Here is a 15,844-nt window from a genome sequence, read left to right on the forward strand (position 1 = left end):
CAAAAAAAAATGAAGGAATGAATGGAAAAATAGTGGAGGCCGCAAAAAAATTAAAGAGTAGAAACTGGATTTTTTTTTTTTCATTGTTTCAAATGAAAGTGTTTTGGGGTGAATCTGCTGTGTGTGTGTGTGTGTGTGTGTGTGTGTGTGTGTGTGTGTGTGTGTGTGTGTGTGTGTGTGAGTGAGTGAGAGAGAGAGTTTCAGCATTACAGGGTGAATCACATCAACAGGAAACATTCATAAGAGTGAAGTCAACAACAACACAGCAGAATCCCTGAGAGAGAAACAACACGAGCAAAACAGACGGATGTGAAAGGACAAGAAAAGAGAGAAGAGGGGACGAAGAGATCAAGAATGAGGCAGGAAACCATCACCCCCACCAACTGATGACACAAAAACTTCACAAAGATGTGTCACTGAACAACCATCAACGGGTGCAAAACGGCGCAAAACGACCTTGATGAGATAAGAATGGGCTGCGGAATCACTGACCGGTAACACAAAATGAACCAGAACGACCAAACAGTGACGCACAAATGACAAAAGGAGACAAACAGGACACAAAATCATCGCAGTGATATACAAAATGTCAGGAAAATTACAGAAAACGACCTCAAAGTGATGTAAAACAAGCAAAAAGTGGCATGAAAAGACCAAAATGTGACAAAAATATGGAAGAACAAAACTGTCATAATTTAAACACTAAAATCTAAAAATGGACTCAATAAACAAATGTGTTTGTAAATAAATTATACAAAATAAATATACTATATTTTCTTCATTAAAAACTCATAAAATGTAACCAAAAACGTATTTACTTTGTGTTTTTCAACAGTTTTAATGTAAATGTGGATTTAATACTTCCATTTATTTGCTTTTCCATGTCAGTTCAATTTGTTTATTTATTTGGTGTTTCTTAAATTTCTGTCTTCGCTCATTTTCATGACTGAATTTATTTCAGAATTTTTTTTTCAAATTTTCTTTCCTCCAAATGATATTTCTCTATTTTATTTTCGTCTGCCCTACAGTGTCTTTTATGTTAACGCTAATTAGCCAATAGACGAGGGGCTGACCCCAAGACACGCCTTGAAACCCCGCCCCCTTATTTACATAACGAGGCATAAATACAGAAATGTAAAAAGAAGACACAAGATTAGAAATAAGAAACACATAAATGTGACCGTGAATAAAAAAGGTGTCAATAGATAAAGAAATAAAATGTCAGATTAAAAATGAGACAATTAATATACATTTTTAGTCAAATTTCATGTATCATATATTGGCGTATAATTTTGTTTATTGAGCCCATTTATATATTTCTGCATTGATTTTCAATTATGTCAGTTTCTGTCCTCCGAGGGTCCAAAATGGCAGCGAAGTGGCAAAGTTAGATTTAGCGCGTTCAGCCTGTCGGAGCGCAGGATGGAGGGCAGCAGGACAGAAAGGAGAAGGCGTCACTCAGGCTTCAAAGTTTAATAAATATTACTTGTCAAAATCCTTTTTGGAAACTTTATTGAACGCTTGACGCTGCTCGTGGCTCGCTGATGGTGCTGGACGAAATGAGGCGACCTTTGACCTCTGCGTCGGTCGTCAAGTTTCTGCCTCATCCGCCAGTCGCTTAACAAAATAAATCAACAGTTGTGGTTTCGTGAAGCATTTAAAAAAGATTTCATGACTCTTTTTGTTTTGTTTTTTTTCCCTCTTCTTGTCTAATTAAAACTACATATAGTGCAACTTTAAATTAAGACATTTGGGACTCCTCGGAGCCGCGTGTCGTCATGTAAACACAAATACGTCATCGATATACAACACAAGTATCAGAAATAGTACCACGGTCCCCCAGAAACCGACCGCTGCTCAAAAAAAAATCCTCCAAGTCAAACAATGTTTTTAAGCAACGCTGCCGATATGGGACGTTTCTCAAACCAGACAAGCGACCTGAGGACGTTACATTCATGGCTTTCTCAAGTCTGAAACACCGAATACCAGAAGTTACACACCGCTAAAAATGGAAACATTCTCATTAGCCTCAGCGGCGTCATAAAAACTCCAGTGGACGAGCGCTAGCATTGTAGCAACACTCTCAGTCGTCATGGCTGCATTCAAAGTTCAGCGCTAATAAGTTATTATTTCCAAACTTGCATTTCCCGTCGTCTCGTCTTAAGTGCTAATTAGAATATTTAACAGTTATTTTACATACATTGTCGCAACATTCCCTTTAGCTAGAGCTGATGCTAATTCGCAGACATTAGCATACAAACACATTAATGTGTCACTTTAAAAAAAAAAAAATCCTTGTTCTGAACATAAATCAGCGTATTTTGGAGTTAATGCAATTAGCCATGTCGGCATACCAACAAATTCATTCCCCATTTAAACAACAGTGTTTTCTTTGACATGTTCTATAATCTTCAGGATGTTTCTGATGAAGACGTTCTGGAAAACCGACACAAGCCATAGCTATAAAGACCTAATTACCAAAAGAGAAGAAAGCAAAATACTTCATTCAGACTGAAGGTCATGATCAATGTAAAGACGGGGTCACAATTTCAATTAAGCGTCAAATGCTTGATGTTTGGAGCAAGCTAGCAAATGTCACATGCTAACATGCCGAAAACTCTTGACACTGTTGTGGAAACGGGGCTAGAAATTGTCGGTGTTAATATAGAAACACACAAAACTGACATTACCGTCAGATACACTCAGCTTTTTTTCTGCTTTTAAGCAACTGCTAGCATGCTTAAATGCTAAACCGCCCATTTTCGCTTTGACATACCGATGGTTAGTTAGCAAATCAGCATGCTAACCGAGTAATGACATTCTCAGTAGCGCCACTGTTATGTTTTCTGCTAAAAGGTAAATACAAGCATGCTAACGTGCTAAGCTAGGTTACTGAAAATGGATGACATACGGTGAATGACGAATGGTGCTAGTGCTGGCATTGTTAGCATTTTAGCATTGCACATGTAAAAAAAAGGGAAAGTGAGCTGCTGGTGGAGACAAGACGGTTATATTTTGGTTGGGAGGATTTTTCTGTGGAGGGTTTCTGGAGGACGCGAGCGACGGGCAGTAAATATGTCACAGGGTTAAATAACCACGAGCTGGGTGGATAACATGACGGCTGAAAGCAGGCAGCAAAACATCGACGAGGAAGAGGAGGAGGGAGAGGGGGGAAGGAGGAGGGAGAGGAAAACTAGATTAATAAAGAATCTTCAGATTGAAGTAACTCAAGGAGCGGTTGGTTTGTAACGAGGAGGAGATGGAAGGAGCTGGAGCTGTGAGAGGAGGCGGTGCTGGGGGAGGAGGAAGAGGAGGAAAAGATTCATAAAGAAGTCTTGAGACCGAGGTAACCCAGGAAGGAGTGTTTGGCTGGAAAAGAGGAGGTGCAGGAGGAGGAGGAGGAGGAGGAGGAGGAGGAGGAGGGGGAGCAGCGTGGTTTCAGGGACAGGAGCGTGGTGATGGGCAGGAGCGGCGATAACTCCCTCCATCCGGGGAGCGAGGGGTGAGGCGGAGGCTTGGAGGAGGCGCAGGGCGGCGTGTGCAGCCGCTGCACGTGTTTGTTCAAGCGCTGACTGTCTCCGTGCACGTAGGAGCGGTGCGTGTGCACGTGCTGCCCGGCGGCGGCGGCAGCGGCGCCGATGGCGGCGCCGTGCTTGACCTTGCGGTGCAGCCGCAGGCTGTCCCTGCGCTTGGCGCTGTACGGGCAGAGGTCGCAGGTGAAGGGCCGCTCGCCCGTGTGCACGCGCACGTGCTCCACCAGCTTGTTGGCGGTGCGCGTCAGGTGACCGCAGCGGTCGCAGCGGTACTGGTTGCCCTGGCGATGGCCCTGGAAGTGAACCAGCAGCTCCTGTTGCCCTGGAAACGACCTCTGGCAGATGCGGCAGCGATGCTCGGAGGTGCTCTTCTCGGGTTGGGTTGCCACGGCAACTGCCAGCGTGCAGCCAGAGGCTGCGGCGGCGGCTGCGGGACGGGCGCCGGGGCAGCTGGGATTGAAACAGACGACCACACAGACATCCTTTAGTGAGCTGGACATCGTCCAGGTGGAGCGAACGCCAGCAGCCGCCCGGTCTCGGCCCACCTCGTCTCTCTGCTGTCGCCCTGAAGGTGCGTCTCCACGTGAGCCCTCATCTCCGCCTCCTGATTGGTGGAGAGCTCACAGGTGCAGCAGTGCAGGGAGAAGGAGCCGTGCTCCCACGGGCGGTGCTCCGTCATGTGACTCTGGAAGAGGGCGTGGCCTTCGGTCTCAAAGCCGCAGACGTGACACCTGCAGGGGGTCGGGAACCGTCAGCTGCTCAGCAACACACCCAGCATCAAAATCCACAAGTGAACTGGACTGAAACCGGTCCAAACATTCTCTGAGCTGGTCCTTAACACAGAGCTGGTGCAAACTGGTCTAAACAAGACTTAAACTTGTCCTGAACGTAACCTAAACTAGACCAAAGCTAGACTAAATCTGGTCTAAACTAGTCTGAAACAGACACAGATATCTGACTCTAGTCCTAAGTCAGTTTTATACCAGTAAACTAGTTTGAAACTGGCACAAAATGTCCAAACTAACCTAAATTAGTCCTAAAACTTTCTTAAACAGACCTGAACAGGATGAAACCGGCAGAAGATGTCTCAAACCAATCTAAACCAGTCCTAAGTAGTCCTAAAACTGGCATGAAATAATCTGAAACCACCATAAGATGTCTAGAACTCATCTATATTAGTCCTAAAACTGTTGTTAACTAGTTTAAACCAGCATAAGATGTCTCAAATGTGTCTAAAATACTTCTAAAACTGTCTTAAACTGGCCTAAACTAGTCTAAAAACAGCATGAACTGTCGAAAACTATCCTAAGTAAACCAATCTGAAATGTGCATATGATGTCTGAAACTAGTCTGAAACAGATTTGAAACTGTGTCAAAACTGCCCTAAACTCGTCTGAAACCAAAATAAGATGAATACAACTAGCCCTAAACCAGTCTTAAACTTTTAAATTTGAATTGATAGGTCTATAACTAGTAGTCGTAAACCTGGTCTAAACATATATAAGCTAGTCCTACTACTTCAGAAAAGGCCGGAGCAAGTCTTAGCTTGTATAAACTAGTTGAAACTGTCATAAGACGTCTAAAATTAGTCTAAACTAGTCTAAACGACAAGAAGACAATCAGCCCAAACCTCGTCTGACCATGATGTCCTTGGCTACTCTGACTGCTCCATAACTGGTCGAGGACTCGGACAGTTTAGATAGGTCTAAGCTAGACTAAACTAGAAAAAACTAGTACTTACATGACTTAAACTAGGCTGATAATTGAATAATCTAGTCTAAAACCAGTCCGAAGCTGGTCTAAGATAAGTCTAAATTATTTAACATGGGTCTAAACTCGTCTGGAGCTTGCTTCTTTACAGGTCTTAAACTAATGAAATTCAGTCTAGAAGCGTTAACTCCAGTTGCCATGGCGTCAGTCTGGAGCGAGGTGATTGGCCGATGAGCCCCTGGAGGCGTGGTTACCTGAAGAAGAAGGCGGAGCCAGCCGAGCTCTGATCCCTGCTCGGAGGTTCTGAAAGAAAAGGTGAAGAACAGGATGAGAAACAGAGAAACGGGAAATGTAAACGAATGAAGATGAACGGTTACCGTGTGGAGGATCCGGGGAGGGGCGGGGCTGGTTCACCTTCATCACCGGACTACATCAACACAAACACAGCTGTGAGGACGGGCCGACACGCCACCATGAGCGACAGGAAGCGAGACGTACCTGCTTCTGGTGGGCGGAGTCATCCTCTCCTGCTGCTGGCCGCTGGATTTACCCGCTCGCTCTGCAAACGACCAGACCGAGAGAAACCTGTTTGATCGTTGTGACTCCTCCCATCAATGTTAACTAACTAACTAACCTACGGAACCGATAACTAAACTTATTGCACTTTGTCTGTCACATTTTTGGCCACATTACGCTCCAACCTTGGCCGCTCTTGCTCACCTGAGAGCTGGTGCAGCAGCGTGGACGCCAGGTTCACCGACATGTCCTGCCACAGCACGGCCCGGAGGCACTGGTCCTCCATCTTGGCTCCAAAGAAAAGCTGCTGCTCCTCCATCTTGGGCCCGGACACCAGCAGGTTCTCCACCCTGGCCCCGGACAGAAGCCCGTCCTCCATCTTGGCTCTGGAGAAAGGTCGTTCTGCGATGGCCGTATTGAAGAAGAGCTGCTCCTCCACTTTGACTCCGGAGACACCGCCGTCTTCCATTTTCACCCCAAACTGACACCTGCTAGCGTCGCTGTCGCTGCCGGCCGCTAGCGAACTCGCCTCCTCTATTTTCAGTCCCGGGAGCCGCTGGTCCGCCATCTTGGCCCCAGGATGCAGCTGCTCGGCCATCTTGGCCCCGCGGTGACCCCGGTCTTCCTCTGTCTGAACTGGGAAGACATTCAGGGTGGGCGGGGTCACCTTCTCTGCGGTTGGTCGGTTCTGGACCATGGCGTCCACCTCCATCGGCTCCTCTTCCTCTTTCAGTCTCACCACCAGGCCGCTCTCCTCCTGCCGCTCTGTGATTGGTGGGAAATATACCACATGGTGTGTTCACTTCCTGTTACAAATCAGAGTTCTTGCAGAGCCAAACAGATTCACCGAAGATTGAAAAGGTTAAACCATAGTTGAGAATTTTAGAGTTTGAGCTCAATTGTTTGACTTTTATTTCAAATGCTTTTTTTTTTTTCAAATTGTTCAATTTTCTTAACTAAATTGATGATACTTTATTATTCTCCTTGGGGAAATTCCTTTTTCCGCATTTAGTTGATATTACAGTATGAATTGTTCACAACCTGTGAGTCACGTTGCTCACCGATGACTAACGAGTCATCACGTCCATTAACTCCTTCACTGAGTCATTCATGCTACAGCTGACCAGCTGCAAAGACGAAAACAGACATCTGGTGTCGGGTCACTGGATGAGTCAGTCAGTCAGCCGTTAGCTTAGTTACCGGCGCTAATGAGCTGCTGGCTTAACCACCGGCATCAGCCAGCTGTTAGCTTAGCCTCAAGCTTCAGCTAACTGTTATCTCAGCCACCGGCATCAACCGCTACCTTAGCCACCGGCGTCAGTCAGCTGTTAGCTTAAACACTGATGTCAGCCAGCTGTTAGCTTAGCCTCCAGTGATTAGTGAGGGAGGAAGTACTGAAGCTCAGTACTACTTAAGGAAAAGTACAGAAAACCAGCAAACCAGCAGTCAAAGTAGAAATTTTAACAGTCCTACTTAAAGGTGCATTAAGGAGTTTTACAACCTTAAAAATACTTATTTTCCACCATAAATATGTTACACATTTTTAATGATGTGTACAATGTGCCCTGACATATTCATTACAAGTACCTCTAACAGCGCTAAACTGTCACTTGAAAGTCACAGTGCCGGTCCGGCTCCAGCATTTTTTTGGGGAGAATTTGAAAGGAATGACATAATGCGCGCTCCGGCTGGTTAGGTTTCGTTTTGTCCGCCATTACTCCGCCAGATGCTTAGTGAGCAACAACTGAGCAGGATCTTCCAGAAAGTAAGAACAGACTGGCTTCGAGCACTGCCACAGCTCCACACAGACTCCACCAGGGAAAAGAAACTTAAATCTTACTTGAGCGCTACTAAACGAGCGAGGAAGGAGCTCCCCTCTTCCGTGCACGCGAGCCAAAGGGACGAGTTTTTCACTAAGCTGCATTACGCCCAAGGCCTGCAGGGGGCGCTGTTTCGCATAAAACGTGCAAACTCTTTCATGCACCTTTCAGAAAAGTAACAAAGTACTGACGTTTAAATGTACTTAATTATTAAAAAACTCACAGGGTGGGGTGTTTCTTAATGTTTCAAATAAAAAAAACACAGTATGGGGGTGTGTTACCCTGTTACGCAACATATAATCTGCAGAGCTTTAAATCACAATTCTGAATTCAGAGGTTCTGTGGAAATGAACATTGTTTTGTAATCGTGAAACTTTTCCGAATTGGAAACATTAAAACGATGTTTTAACGTGAATCGTAGCCGTGGAGAAAAGCACCTGCTAGCTTCCGGAGCAGGTCGGACGCCAGCGTGTCGGTGGCGGCGGCGTTCCCGTCGGGCGTGTGCGTGAGGCAGGGCGGCTCGGGGCTGGCCCCGGGGCCGTCCGGGGAGAGGGCGGGGCCCGGCTCGTCCTGATTCCCCGCCTCCTCCCGGCTCCCAGGATGCATCTGGGCCTTCTGCGTGGCCTCTGAGGAGAAGGAAGAGCGGCTGAATTAGTGGAGTCTGATTCCACTTCGCTGTAATCAGATTACTGCAGAGCGGACGGCGGCCAATCATGGACGCCAGGAGACGTGAAGCGTCCAACAGATCTTCCTCAGATCAGATGTTTATTTATTCGTCATGAGGAAAGTGGAACAACATGAATCACTTTAAAAGATTCTGATTCAGGAAACTGGACAGAAACCGTGTGTGAGTGTGAGTGTGTGTGTGTGTGTGTGTGTGTGTGTGTGTGTGTGTGTGTGTGTGTGTGTGTGTGTGAGGGGGGCACCTGACAGCCTGATGAGCAGGTCAGACGCCATCTTTGCGCTGACGTCGGGGCTGAACAGAGAGGTGGCTGCTGGGAAGGGACTCGAACCTGCAGCCCGCGCGTCGGGCGAGCGCTCGCCGTCGGAGTGTGTTCGTGTGGCTGCATCAGGCGCAGGCTGCAACACACTCGACCCACGCTTCATTTTCCCGTGACAGAGAGAGTGTGTGAGTGTGTGTGAGAAGAGAGGGAGTCAAAACTCAGAGGAGAGGAGGGCAGGAGAGAGAGAGGAGGAAGAGGAGGAGGAGGAGGAGGAAGGCAGAGTCACTAAAATAAGATCAACATATGGAAGAGAGGACAACATGGTGGAGAGGAAGAGGAAGAACGGAAGAGAGGAAGAGGGGGAAGCGAGCGAGGATTTGCTCTTCAGACCGAGCTGTTGCTGCTCTCATTGACCTGAAAGAGAGCGAGGAGGAGGAGGAGGAAGAGGAGGAGGGGAGACAGGGAGGATGAAGGGCGAGAGAGGACACAGAGGAAGAGGAGGAGGAAGAAGAGGAGGAGAAAAGGAGTGTGAACAAAGTGAATCTGTGAATGAATAAATTATTGAACGAGCCGATAATAAGGGGATAAATCATCGCCGGTATCGCCATGGTAACGGGCCCTGCTGTGCCGTCTCCTGCCCTGACCTCCGCCGCCAAACAATCGCACATCACCATCGATTATTATCGGCCGCGAGCGTGTCCTCCTGCTGCCCCCTGCTGGCCGTCCCACTGCCCCCTCCTGCCCCCCGCTGGCCGGCCTGATCACTGCGCGCACAGCGGTACGCAAAATATTGACAAATAAATAGACAAATAAATAAATTAACATGACATAACAAAGCACAATGAACAAAGGGATAAATCAATGAATTAATCAAATTTGTTCAAAGAAACATAAATAAATAAAATGTGAATCAATAATCAAGTGAAATAAAGTTAAATCCCCGCAAATATTTTGGAAATTAAATTAAGCAGCGAAGATGAATGGAAATAGCCCGGACACACCAAATAAATAAATAAATGAATAAACATGAAATTGCAAAGAAGCAACAAAGACGCATCTGATAGGTGAGGAAATAAAGAAACCTGTGAAATTACAAAAAAGAAATAGCCTCATGTAAGTAAATAAATAAGAAATAAATAAAGAAATATTTGGAGAAAAAACAGAGGACAAACCATTTTTGATGGATCCAAAATAATTCGGAATTCATTTGCAATAAATTCACTTTGATAGCATTACATTTTTCGAGTTGAGACAAAGCATCCTACTATTGTGTTAATAATAAAATAATATTAAAATAAATACATTTACTAGTGAAAAGGTCTGGCCTTGTCGGTACTAGTTTGGAAACCTAAATGCATAAATTAAAGATGATAGGTCTTGGACAATGTCTCATCAAAATGAACACAACAAAATGTAATAAAATAAACTAAATGAAACTAAATTTAGCTTCAGGAGTACTGCCCTGGTTTGGATTATTGGGCGTCCACCTGAATTTAATTAAATTATGAACCCAAATATATTTTAATCTTTTTAATATTAACCATGCAACAATAACTTGAAATAAAATGTGAGAATAATTTAAATGATTAAATGATTTTAAATGAATGTAGGAAACTAGAGGTAAAATAAATAAATAAATGAACAGTGTGAAATGATGGGTCCATCGCTCGACCCTCACCACCTCCTCCGCCTCCGCGCGGTCTGCCGCGCCGCGCCGCGCCGCGTCCCGCCGCCGCAGCGGAGCGGCAGGACGCGGCGCGGCGCGGCGCGGCAGACCGCGCGGTTCCCCCCGCGGCGCCGCTCCCGGACCCCCTCCCTCCGGTACCCCGGTGTCAGAACCCCGGGGGCCCGCGGCCAGCGGCTCACCTCTCCCTCCAACTGCAACATGGCTGAACGGCACTCCGGCTCCGCAACACCCCGAGTCACAAAGTCCTCCCCCGGAGCGGGACGCCGCGCCGCGCCGCTCCGCTCCGCTTCCCGCCGCCGAGCCGCGCCGCGCCGCGCCGCTCGCGCTATCTGCCCGCTTTATTCCTCCGCCGCCGCCGCTTCTCTCGCCGGTACCGGGAACAAGGGCAGGTGTCAAGAGCTCGAGCGTCCGTCCCCCCACCTCCTCCTCCTCCTCCTCCCCTCTCCTCCTCCTCCTCCTCCTCCCTCCTGCAACATGGCTGAACGGTAACCCGACCTCACAGGACCTCAGAAGTCATCTTCACGGGTCAGCTCGCGTCGACAACCCGCCTCCGTTAACCCGCTCCCGGGACGAGCCGCAGACACTTACCGGTACCCAGGGTGCAGGTGGCGGCGGAGCCGGCGGAGGTGGTGGAGCCGGCGGAGCCGGCGGAGGTGGTGGAGCCGCAGTCCGGGGCAAAACCTATATATAGACTATAGATCTGCTCCATGTTCAGTTTCCATCTGCTCCTGTCACATCTCTCCTCCTCCTCCTCCTCCTCCTCCTCTGGAAGCAGGAGCCGCGGAGCAGCGGGAGGTGATCCGTCTCCTTCCCCGAGCCAGAGGATGACGGGTCGGTCACCGAGCAGGGCAGAGGGAGGTTTCCGCCTCCTCTTTCTCTCCGTGTGAGAAAAGGAGGAGGGAGGAGGGAGGGTGGAGGTGCAGAGTGTACTTCTACTGCAAATAATACTCCAGTCCGGGAGGAGAACCGGCTCCCCGCTGCAGTCTGACTGAGACCGCCACATAAGACATGTCAGAGAAATGTAAATCCTGGAGAACGTTCCCTCAGCCTGACCTGGTTCTTCTAGAGTCCAGATAAAACCGGACCAGAACTCTTTAGAGCAGACCGGGATTCTGCAGAGTCGACTTTTCACCCTTTGAACTCATCCTGGAAGTAGTTTCTTTAAAATGCAGCCAGAAATCAAACTGACTGGACCCAGACGCTTGAGACAAGAAATTTCACTGACTCGTCCTACAAAAAGCAGACTTTAAACTTAATCTAGAGTCCTGGGACTCCAGCTGGACCCTTTAGGCCAAACCAAGACTCTTCAGAAACCAGACCAGGACTCTCTACAGATCTGATCAGGACTCTTTCGAGACCTCTCAGACATGACTGTTTAGAAACCTAACCAGGACTCTTTAGAGACTTGACCGGGACTCTTTGGACTAGACGTAGACCCTTTAAAACAGACCAGAACAGACAGAACTAACCTAGACCATTTAAAAATGAGTAGGACTTTTTAGACCTGACCAGGAATCTGTAGACCTGACCAGGACTCTTCAGAGACCTGAGCAGGACTCTCAGACCAGGTCTTTACGGAAACCTGACCAGGTATCTTTAGAAACTTTACTGGGTCTCTCCAGACCTGACCAGGACTCAAAGCACGGCAGTTTACAAGCTTGACCAGGACTCATCAGGAACCTGATCAGGACCAAAAGACAGACCAGGACTCATTAGAAACCAGACCAGGATTTCTTATAGACCTGACCAGGACTCTCAGACCCGGACTCCTCAGACACCTGACCAAGACTCCTGAGAAACGTAGCGAGGACTCTTCAGAAATCTAATAAAGGACTCCTTCAAGACTTGACCAAGACTCTTTAGAAACCTTACCGGGACTCTCTAGACTTAAACAGGACACTTTAGAAACCCAACCAGGGTACTTTAGAAACCTGACCAAGACTCTCAGACCAGGACTTTTCAGAGACCTGATCAGTACCTTTAAAATAGACCAGGATTCCCTAGAAATCTGGCCAGGAGTCTTGAGAGACCAAACCAGGACTCCTTAGAGACTTGACCAAGACTCGTTAGACCTGACCAGGTACTGGTTCTTGAGAAAAGACCAAGGTCTTTCTTCACAGAGTCATCAAGTCACAATAGAAACAACATTTTTTAAATTCCCCAAAAACCAATAAAATACTCCAAAACAAGTCAACATCACAGTACATTATGGAATAAATGTAAATAATAATAATCTGCATAATTAATGTGTTTTTCTTGCAGGTTTTTATCCTTAAAGGAGGATCAGAGCACTCCACTGGTGACTGTAATGAAGGTGAAGTCATGTGTACAGACAACAAAGAGCAGGGAATCAGACCGGGGTCCCAGCTGTGACCCGGAGATCCTGGAGGAGGGCGGTCACAGCTGGGAGACATCCTGCTGTACAGAACACCACCGCCAGAGAGGAGGGGTTCGAACATGAGACCCAGAGGAGGGGTTTGAACATGAGATCCCGAGAAGGGGTTCGAATGTGGGACCCCAAGGAGGGGTTCAAATTGAGAGAACCCGAGGAGGGGCTCCGACATGAGACTCTGAGGAGGGGTTCAAACAGAGAACCCGAGGATGGGTTTGAACATAAGACCTCGATGAGGGGTTCGAATGTGAGACCCGGGTTTGAACATCAGACCTTGAAGAGGGGTTCGAACATGAGACCCTGAGGCGGGACTCAAACATCACCTGCAGATGGCACCATCACACTACACATCTGGATACTCGAAGAACTAATTTTCAGATGCGAGGAATGAAACTCAATAGCTCATTCAAAAGTAACTGTAATTAATCAAGTAGTCCTAGCCAGTAACCAGGTCACTCCACTGCCCCAACATTTAACAGAGGAACTGTCATAAAGTACCAATGCTCAGTAGGCGGGAGCGTCACCGGAGCTTCATGGTTAAAATGGTTCCAGTGGAAGACGACCCCTCACCGTCACTGAGGATCTCTTACAGCAGGTCTACATGCTGTGGATCTACGTTCCTCCCTCCTCCCTGCAGATCCTGGACCCCCACCCGCCCCCGCCCCCGCCCCCGCCCCCTCCGAACCCCCCAGTAACTGAGCTCTGTCTGCAGACCGAAGCAGCAGCAGCAGAGTCCCTGAAGGTGAGATCCCGTTTTTATTATTCTGAATGCGTGAAACTTTGTGTCCAGCTTCATGACGGCCACTCCGGCTGATAATACTCACAATTATTTTAGTTCGTATTAGTTGATCTGTTGTCATTTAATGACACACGCCTAGAATTTCTGATTCATTTAGATTTATTTTTTTCTCAGACTGAAGAGAAAATGCATTGTTTCTGAATATATTAAGCTTTATTAGTCCCAAATGACAGCTCTAGTGTTGCATCCACATGGCAACATTCTGAAAATGATGTGCTGCAGCCGGAGTGTTTTGAGAGGCTCTGAGCAGCGCTGTCATGTAAACTCAGCAAATCTTTAGCATTTCCTCTAACAAAACCTTGCAAACAGGGCCAGAGCTGTTTTACGCGTTTTGATTCATGTAGTTTGTTATTTTTAGTATTTCTTCTCCTTTTTGTAATTTCTGTGATTTTCTGATTCATTTTCAAATTTCTGCTACTAATTTAGTAGTTGCTACTTGTTCATCTGTATTTTCTTGTTGTTGTTTTACCTAAAGTCAATGCTATTTTTGCTGATCTCGGTATTTCTTGTAACTTCTTTATTTTTTTTGTTACTTTGTTTCACTGTTCAGGTATTTTATTTCAAATGTACAGATACGTCTGAAAATGTGGCTCCTTTTCGTTGTTATTGTCATTTTTTATATTGTTACCTTGACAGTTTGTCATTATCATTTTAGGTTTTTTTAAACTCTTGTTGCTGGTATTTTGACTGTTTTTCATCGTTTCTCTTGTTATTTTGATGGGTTTTCATTCTTCTTCTTCTTTTGTTTAAAATTCCTTTCATTGCTGTTCCTGTTGTTTTGACTCTTTTATGTTAATTTTTTTCAAATTTGTCACTTCAGTGAATATTTTCTCATTAATATTTAAAGAATTTTATAACCTTTTTAAGTTATTTTTTATTGCTCCCTCTTTTTTGCCTGAAACATAAACATGTTTGTGTGTTTACAGATGGTCTTTCTCCTCCACTGGTTTTATGTGGGCGTGGCCTTGTTGTCACTGGCCCCGCCCCCCACTGCATCCTTCTCTCGTGGCGCTAGCCCCGCCTCCTGCCGGGGGATGACCCCGAACCACATCCGAGCCCACCCACAGGACTCGAGGCAGGGCTACGTCACCGTGCACACGTCCGCCTCCTCCTACCTCCCCGGACAGCTAGTGACAGGTACTAGTTAACCAGTTAACTAGTGAGCTCACTGGTTAGCTCACTTGGCAGACGACTACGCTTTATTATGTAACCCTATCAAATATCAGAGATATTTATTTTACAAAATTATTTTCACATAAAGTGATACCAACGCCACACAACTCATCAACGGCCATACTTACATAATTAAAAAAAAAAAAATTGAATTAATTCTTCTGAAATAATTTGGAAATAAAGTTTTCTTTTCTTTCTCAATTAACTTTGATGCTACAGCTTTAAAAAGGTCCACATCTTCAAGCTTCTGTCATCCACTCTTTTCATGATTTTCATTTCTCCTATTAAAGCTAGGGTCGGCGATCTTGGAAAACTAGCATGTAGCACGAATGTAGCATCTCCCCAAGGCTCCGCCCAGCTCCCACCCCATTGGAGGAGCTCCCGTTGGGAGCGAACGCGCTGGACGCAGAAGCGCCACGCGCACGGAGTTTGTGATCGCCTCCAATGTTATGAACCTTTCTGACTGCCCGCACACAACGCGCATAGGAGCGCTGTGCGCACGCTCTGCTTCGTTCTATGTTTCACGCGAGCTGCGAGCGCCTTGGCAACGCCCGCGCACTGAACCAGGGCCAGTGCACGCCATGGAAATGTACGCACAGGGGGCTGGGAGAATGGCGAAGGGATTTGATTGGTTTCTTAAGAGCGGTCCGCGCCTTATGATTGGTCGGAGTTTTTACTGTCCTTTGGCCGCTACAGTTGTCAGATTTTTTCCGCACCTTTTTCCGTCCACATAATGCATTGACTTCTCCCAGGGGGCAAGGAGCATTTCAGTCAGTATGACAAAAAGTGCTTTTGGACAACATCGTCTACCCTAGCTTTAAATAAATCACCTCAGTTTGAGTCCAACGCTTGCTTTGGGCGGCCATCTTGGAATGTGTGCGTCATGGTGACAGGAGAGAACGGGCAAGACGAATGGAATTAATTTAAAGCTTAATACATTCATACATGAATGAAGAACTATTAAATCTGACTATAAAATCATTAAAACAAACTCTCCAGTTCACAATTAAGTTCAATTTAGGATAAAAACCACCTTTGTAATAAATTCAGTTCTAAGCTATTTCCAGTGTGAGGCTGCCAAAGCTAGCTAGCTCGTTAGCAGTCATGCATGTAAATTTTGGCTTTTATGCAGTAAAATGAATATCTCAATTAAAGTCTTTAAGTTTACTATAGAGTTTACTAGTTATTTCTTCAGAAGTACTCATGCTGCCAACTAGTTGAAGTAAAGAAAAAGATGTTGCCTGTGTGCTCAGTGACCGTCCGAAGCTCT

At 46.4% G+C, this 15,844-nt stretch overlaps 2 protein-coding genes across 2 annotated transcripts; both read right to left on the reverse strand.

Moving 5' to 3' along the window:
- Positions 1 to 370: 370 nt before the first annotated feature.
- Positions 371 to 5,764, reverse strand: LOC115382635 (zinc finger protein 219-like). Its single transcript, XM_030084457.1, has 6 exons — positions 5,742 to 5,764; positions 5,621 to 5,670; positions 5,498 to 5,546; positions 4,079 to 4,264; positions 3,447 to 3,983; positions 371 to 383 (listed from the first exon to the last, which is right to left on the reverse strand). Exons 1-6 carry the CDS (start codon positions 5,762 to 5,764, stop codon positions 371 to 373), a joined length of 858 nt encoding a protein of 285 aa, XP_029940317.1.
- A 511-nt stretch (positions 5,765 to 6,275) lies between these two features.
- On the reverse strand, positions 6,276 to 8,976 carry LOC115382643 (zinc finger protein 827-like). The gene is made up of 4 exons (XM_030084469.1): positions 8,506 to 8,976; positions 8,017 to 8,205; positions 6,397 to 6,524; positions 6,276 to 6,293 (listed from the first exon to the last, which is right to left on the reverse strand). Exons 1-4 carry the CDS (start codon positions 8,684 to 8,686, stop codon positions 6,276 to 6,278), a joined length of 516 nt encoding a protein of 171 aa, XP_029940329.1. The 5' UTR covers positions 8,687 to 8,976.
- Positions 8,977 to 15,844: the final 6,868 nt, after the last annotated feature.

This window comes from Salarias fasciatus, chromosome 3 (assembly GCF_902148845.1).
Source record: "Salarias fasciatus chromosome 3, fSalaFa1.1, whole genome shotgun sequence".
NCBI classification, from domain to species: domain Eukaryota; kingdom Metazoa; phylum Chordata; class Actinopteri; order Blenniiformes; family Blenniidae; genus Salarias; species Salarias fasciatus.